Consider the following 7,396-nt stretch of genomic DNA (forward strand, 5'->3'; position numbering starts at 1 on the left):
AAAAAAAAAAAAAAAAAAAAAAAAACACGCATCGTTTGACAAGGGAATCAGAAAACCATGGTAAATGAGCATATGGTCATATCTAGTAAGAAAATCCGCAGTTCCATGGCCACTGATAATATAAACTCTGAACTATCTTCCCTTATGAGCTTAGTTGCGCCAATTTCATCCACGCCCCACCTACATAACCATCCCACCATCGATGGTGAAAACCTGCAGCAGAACAAACAAGCATGGGTGAAATGAAGAGGGAACTCTCACTTTGTAATTGTGTTAAGGAAAGGGATATTAGAGTATATAGCTAGAATTGTTGTTTAAAGAAAGCGAGAAAAAAGGAAATGGAAGTTTCTGGACCTGTCCTGTAATGTAACTAGCAGCAGGGTTAAGTGCCAAGAATTCAACAAGTCCGGCGACTTCTTCAGCTTGGCCATATCTTGCTGAAACAACAGGGAATTGAAAAAAATCTTACTATGAATCAACAAAATCACAGTCAATCAATCAAATATGCGTTCCCCAGACTTACCCAAGGGGATGGTATCCAGGATTTTCTTCTCGATCTCTGGCCCAAGTTTGGCAGTCATGTCAGACGCAATAAACCCAGGAGCAACAGCGTTAACCTGGAACAATATTTCATTATGATGGTTCAGATTGCCCGCTAGCAGTCAGACATAAGAAATAATTCTTATTTAAGAAGTTGGAAATTGCAAACCCACGTTGATGTTTCTGCTGGCATATTCCTTTGCAACGGACTTTGTAAGACCAATCACCCCTGCCTTTGCAGCACTGTAGTTTGCTTGTCCAGCATTGCCAACGAGGCCAACTACTGAAGCTATATTGATTATTCTTCCCTGTATAAAACCTCTCAAAATGAGTAAGACATTTCCTCTCTCCCTTCTCGCTCTTTTAAGGGAGGGTTTGTAATTGGAGAGAAGAAAACATCTACGCTTTGGCCAAGATGCACAATTCCAACTCGAAACTAAAATTAATTAGAGAATTGGGAATGTATTTCTTAAAATATTTTGAGTGTCTTAATTAAGTTCTATGGAGGCAATCGTAGCTTTTGCAGTAAATATTTTATAGATATTATAAAGAAAATTGAAAGCGCATTGCATCTGAAGTTACAGAAGAATTAAGCTCAGCTGCCTATTTCTAATTGGAAAATACCAGAGTGATTAGTAAAGGTTACCTTCTTCTTTTTCATCATAACTTTGGATGCTGCCTGCCAAAAAGGAATAAACTCTACATCAAGAACAATACGATTCAACCACAAACTCAATGTAAAAGCAAAAGTTTCAATGCAATCATACCTGAGTGCAGAGATAAACACCAGTAAGATTCAGATCAATCACCTCCTGCCACTGAGATGTCTTCATTCTCATCAACAAACCATCACGAGTAATTCCTGATTTCCATGGAAGTATTTGGTAAAAGTAACCCAGTGAATCGGTCAGAAAGCTGGGGAACGTTAAAAAAATTTATACACACCTGCATTGTTGATCAAAATATCAACAGTTCCCCAAGCATCGATCGCCTGAACAAATGACAACCATGCAAGTGAGTACCAGGTAAATGCATAAACTAGTCAAGTCAGAAAAATGGGAAGTAGCTTACTGTCTTAATCATTGAATTCACATCGGCCTCCTTTGACATATCTCCACCAAAAGTAAGAGCCTGCCCACCAAAACCCTCAATCTGCAATTACAAGACAATTTAATCATCATCTTTTCAAAATGAATCATCAGATTACCATCTTTAGCAGAAGAAATTGAGCGGCGATATTGCAGGTTTGGGAAATAGGACCCCTGCGCAATTGGATGTCCTAACATTATTCGTTGGCACTTTATTACGTTAGGAATAATAAGCTAAAAAAACCCATGACTGTATGCTTCAGAAAGTAGAATGACCTTAAGGAGTAGCCTACCTAAACTGAAGGCTGGAGTAACATGATTTTAAAAATAAAAAAATTATAAAAAGAAAAAAAGAAAAAAAAAACGCTTGGTCAAATTAAATGATGCCTAGTCGTAAAAGAATTGTAAGAATTGTTTAGCGTAGTGAAATATTGAGAGCTTTGTGATGGGACTTGCAGAGTAAATAAGTACTAGGGCTTAATCAAATATATAGGTTCACTAATTTGTTAGTAAATAGGTATTGAGGATTGATTAGTAACAAGGTTAATTAATTTATTACCAAAGAGTTGTCACAAAAAGCTACCAAATTTAACCTTTTGCCCTTTAGTAAAGACAAATTTAGTCGTTCCTAGCCTTCGCATTTAAGAAAGAAAAAAAAAACTGAAGACTTCACAAAACTATTTGGGTTGAACCTTGTTCCAAAATCAATAACTGCAATCATAAGAATTGAATGCAGATCGTCAAACCACTACATAATCTAAGCTTTATAATTGAACCTAAAATTGTAATATGCTTAAGTCATTGATGTAACCAGATTTTCCATCAGTCTAATAACTGGGTGGAAATTTCCAAGTCGCTTCAGCATATTTTTCAGCGTTCTGCTTGATAAACAGTCTCCAGAGGTTCTATCAAGCTTTATAACATTTGCAGAATGGCCAAATGCAATTCGAGAGATGAGAACTGAAATGGGGGGAATTACCTCTTTGGAAACTTCCTCAGCCTCCTTTGACGATCTAGCATAATTGACCAGGACCTACAATTTTATGTTTGATTGAAAATTCAGAATTAATATTTCCAACTGATACAACGATACGGAAATTGACTGGACAATGATGTATACTGAAAACAAATCGTAAATAGGAAATACTTCAGCTCATGCAGAAAAAAATATAAAACTCCATAAAGTAACTGGATGCAAGGATGCGATAAGAGAATTTCCATATTGCATCTCTAAAGTGAATGCTAGAAGAAAAACTGCATCGAAGGAGGCAAGGATAATATTTTCAAGACTTATTTATGCAACATTTGTAATCAGAAAAGTAATAGAACTATGTGCCCAAACAGAAAAGAGAGGTACCTTACAACCCGCCTTTCCCAAGCTCAATGCGATGGCTCTTCCAATTCCTCTCGAGGCTCCTGTCACAATAGCCACAGGCGCTTCCACCTGCTGGCCTTCCTTAGTGCTTACTTGTTCTTCAGTAGCAACCTGAGCTTTTATTCCTGCGTGTTCATTATGGAGATAAGATCGCCATTCCACAGGCACTGGCAAGAGTTTCTTAGGGGATTATCTTCCTAAAAGTAAAGGTGGTCTACATCAACGAATGCTGATAACAGACAAACTCGAACAATTAAAAGCAGGATGATTAAGAGTTTTTAGACGCGCCAAGCAATGGCACTCACTCTCCATGACGAATCATGTAACCACCCTCTCTCGTCTCACTTCTTATCGCTCAAGCAAACACGTATAGAAAAAATCACAATACAATGTAAGCAGTCATACCTGTAGAAGCAAAAGAGCTCTTCGACCTTAGCTGGAGGCCAAAGCAACCTCGAAGCTGATTCGATCCAGCTCCGCCACAAATCGGAGACCATTGCTGAACAGAACTGGCTCTCCGATCAACTCCGCCTTCAAATTTTCCAACAATTCCAAACTTACTAAAAGAAACAGCGTTCGAACCGGTAATAGCCGCCATGAAAGCTCCGGGAGGTCTCCACACACAGAAAATCGCAGAAGCAGAACGAAATCGCGAAATTGCAGCCAGAAATGAAAGCAGCGAACGGATTAGGTTCTTATGAAGATGAAAGAATGAGCAAGTGAATACCTCGTGTTACGGATTTGGGATCTCCGGAGGCAATGTGTAAGCGATGGAGTGGTGATGAAACCAAAGTGAGAGCAAGTCAGTGGAGGAACTATGCGCAGAAGAACTAGCTTTGGAACAGCTTGAGTTTCGATGGAGGGTAAAAAATGTAAATTGACGTGGGAATCGCTTAATTACGATAATGCCACTGCAACAACAAACAATCTTACGAAACAACTAGTTTTGGCCATCCGGTTAAATGGTAATTGTGTGATTTTTGCGCGCCGTGCACTTCGGAACGTGAAAGTGCTCTCCACCAACCCCCAATCATTATCCAACCTAAACCTAACCATTTTCCCTAATTTGCTTTTCTAAGTGAGAACTATTTTTTTCTCCAAAATAAATAATATATACATATATATATAAATAATAACATAAATGTACCTTTTTTTTCCAATTTGGTTGAGGATTAAAAATATATAACTTAATTCAAAATATGTAAAATTATACAAATGTTTATTTAATTTTTGTAACTCTTCTTGTTAAAATTGTTTCCACTACTTAAATAACCTATCCAAAAAAATTTCCGTCTGACAATTGTAACCATTCGATTAAATTAAATTCCTGAAACTGAATTCCATATAACTGCATTCCTAAATGAATAATTTAGTTTGTAACAATTTGTGAAAAATAACATAAAAAATATAACTTTTATTATGACTATAGATTTAGTTCCTATTAAGTTTACAGATCAACATCTAAATAAATAAGAAATTTCATTAAATCTTAACAATATTTTTCATACCAGGAACTAAAATGTTATGCTAAAGTTAAAAGATTAAATTGTCACAAAATTAAAAGTACTTTCACAAGAGTTAAAAAGTATTTTTTTTAATCCCCAAAGAAAACCTTACCTTTCATCTTCATAATTTGGCTATACTGAAAGAATTAAAAGGCCCCAAGACAGAGAGACCGCAGAACAAAGTTAAAAGTAAATAAAATTGTTTTGAAAAGGGTAAATATAAACTTGATTTTAAAAAAGATATAAAATAAGGTCACAAAATCTCATGAATCAAGATGGAAATCGATATTCCCAAGAACATTGAAGAATATGTATCATTCTTCTTCTTCTTTTCCTTTTTTGAAGTCTACATAAAGGAAAGAACAGGGGCGTAAGATCTTCATTGAAGAGGGCTTTTTCACTTGTTAAGAACCTTTTGTGCTGGTTTCTTGGAGTTGTTCTTCCGGCGTATCTTCACTAAAGCTCTGTCCAATTCCTACACAAGGAAGGGAGTATGACATTAGTTAAGGGAGTTCGATCTTACTCTTGTTTGGTTCAGGTTCTTCAGTCAAATTTTTTTTGCAGTAATCAGCAAAATGCTTCCAAAAAAGGTACAATATCCCTGGTCCTGGTCTCCCACATACTTATAGGAACGAAGTTCAGAGTATGTTTAGAAGTGATTTTAAGATGATTAAAATCACTTTTGCCATCTTAAACGTCTCTCAAACACGTCTTTAACCATTCGTTTACTCTTACATTCTAAATTGTGAGGGTCTGTTTGTAAATTCCTACAATTCTCTTTCTGGGTAAAAAAATAAAAAATAAAAAAAACCGAGCTTTCATCGAGTAAATCCTTATGCGAAATCCTTATAATAACTCTGCCTAGTCTAGTACTAAGATCAAATAACTCTTACTGTCACTGAATCTGCAACCTTGATCTCCCTATTCTCATAATGCTATTTTGATTTAGCCCAAGCCACAGCCGGGGCTCAAATAAACTAAAGAGAGGAGATCCAGCCAAGACCATCCTCAAATGATAAAAATACTTTTAAAAACATGTTTTTAAAAGGTTTCAACAATCAATCCTCGAATTTTCTTAATTAATATTGTAATTTTTTACACTTTTTATTCAAATATATTATTTTGAAACTTTTCACATTCAAGCATGATTTAGCACTTCATCACAAACGTAGCTAAAATGTAGACTACCAACCACAATCTTGTCTGTGCCTCTAAAACGAAATTACCAGGGTACATTCATCCCCTCTAAGTGAGCCTATCTACCCATTCAACCACCTATCTGAGGCTTGAAATGCAGATATACCACAAGAAAGGATAATCTCATGTTCCTTAGATTTTAACTTCTAAATAGAAGAAGGTCGAAAAGAAGCGCAAAAAAAAATGACGTTCTTCCCCTCTGTTTTTCTATAAAGGGCAAAAGCAAGAAGAATCACCTGAGAAGAATCATCTTGCGGTGTATCAGCGGACCAAAGGCTCTCCAGATTGTAATAAGTTCTGGCATTCTCATCAAGGGCGTGAACAACTACTTTACCTGAAAGAAATTATTGTTGATAAAAAAAAAATTTGAGTACGACCAATGTGAGGCATGGAGACTTGAACCTGTGATCTCAATTATCATTAAGCTAAGCTCATGTTGGCTACTACAAGATAGATGATAAGCGCAATTAGGAGAAAACATTAAGAACTATTCAAAAGACATAGCATACATATAGATGAATAAATTATTAAGACAAGCCTAAGGCAAAAGAAAAATCATCGAATATTACAATAATTTTCATTTGCATTATCATTTCTAGAAAAGCTTGTGGACGAATGACTAGTTTGACAAACAATAACTAATTTGAGACGTTGCATCATAGTATAAACTCTGTTGCAATGTCGCGTAGAGAGAGCTAAGATGCAGAAGAATCGACACTCAAAAACGTGTGGATCGAATTAGTTCGTAGAATTTTGTTTACGAGTATGCTAGAAAAATAGTGACAGTTGGTTTATCTGCAAGAAAATTTTATACAGAGTTCAAGAATAAGAATAAGAACATGTATGATAGTCGTTAAAGAGAGTAGCACGGACCAGAGTCGATGACAATCCACTTTCCGTCCTCTTGCCCTTCCACACTGGGGAGTACTAACTGTCTAGCACCTTTCTGCTTTTGCTTGACCTGTCGATTCAAACAAAACGTGATCACGTATTAAGCCACAATAATCAGAAACATCTCTTCTTCAAATTCATCTGCTCGGGAATCTAATTGGAACATCCGAACAATAAAACCAAAAAGAAATGTAGAAGAATAAACATACCTTGTAAATTAGGGCTTGAGCAATGTTCTTGACATGCCAGGTAGACCTACCAGTGGCGAACACCATGTAATCAGCCCAATCACAGTCTTTACGGACTGGTATCACTCTCACATCGTCTGCCTTCACGTTATTCAGAATCGTCTCAACCTCCTGAAGATCGAGTAAACCTTCTTTGATAGAGCTAGCGGTGGAGGAAGATAGAGTATGGTTGCGAACAGAAACTCCTCTATTCCATAGTTGCAGACAACGAATCGTGGAAGAGATAGCAGATGAAGATCGAATTCTTTGCGCCGCCAACATGTGAGCTCTCCGCGCGGTGAATCCCGGTTCCCGCCGTGAAATTAAGTTCTCAGCCTGCGCGCCAGTCGTCGTCTTCGAAATGAAAGCCGAAAATTTTCGACTAGAGCGACGAGTTTATTGCTTGGTCTGTGGACCAGCCCAACTTGCAGTGCTGGGCTATTTTCAATGGCCTCTTTTAACCTTTTTTTTTTTTTTTTTTATAGCTTTTTTAGCTTCTTCTTCTTTTTTTTTTCTTTTTTTTTTAATGTCTCAAATTTTCAATATATTGTAAAAAAAAAAAAAAAAAAAAAA

General features: G+C 36.5%; 2 protein-coding genes across 2 annotated transcripts; both read right to left on the reverse strand.

Annotated features, from left to right (window-relative positions):
• Positions 1 to 6: 6 nt before the first annotated feature.
• LOC111462880 (3-oxoacyl-[acyl-carrier-protein] reductase 4-like) lies at positions 7 to 3,860 on the reverse strand. Its single transcript, XM_023106674.1, has 11 exons — positions 3,409 to 3,860; positions 2,986 to 3,128; positions 2,608 to 2,661; positions 1,612 to 1,692; positions 1,486 to 1,531; positions 1,308 to 1,402; positions 1,187 to 1,219; positions 714 to 848; positions 524 to 617; positions 355 to 437; positions 7 to 213 (listed from the first exon to the last, which is right to left on the reverse strand). Exons 1-11 carry the CDS (start codon positions 3,599 to 3,601, stop codon positions 181 to 183), a joined length of 990 nt encoding a protein of 329 aa, XP_022962442.1. The 5' UTR covers positions 3,602 to 3,860; the 3' UTR covers positions 7 to 180.
• An 827-nt stretch (positions 3,861 to 4,687) lies between these two features.
• On the reverse strand, positions 4,688 to 7,212 carry LOC111462348 (protein Iojap-related, mitochondrial). The gene is made up of 4 exons (XM_023105863.1): positions 6,806 to 7,212; positions 6,579 to 6,666; positions 5,942 to 6,039; positions 4,688 to 4,983 (listed from the first exon to the last, which is right to left on the reverse strand). The coding sequence occupies exons 1-4, from the start codon at positions 7,103 to 7,105 to the stop codon at positions 4,906 to 4,908; spliced, it is 564 nt and encodes a 187-aa protein (XP_022961631.1). The 5' UTR covers positions 7,106 to 7,212; the 3' UTR covers positions 4,688 to 4,905.
• Positions 7,213 to 7,396: the final 184 nt, after the last annotated feature.

This window comes from Cucurbita moschata, unplaced genomic scaffold (genome assembly GCF_002738365.1).
Source record: "Cucurbita moschata cultivar Rifu unplaced genomic scaffold, Cmos_1.0 Cmo_Scf00027, whole genome shotgun sequence".
In the NCBI taxonomy this organism is placed as follows: Eukaryota; Viridiplantae; Streptophyta; class Magnoliopsida; order Cucurbitales; family Cucurbitaceae; genus Cucurbita; species Cucurbita moschata.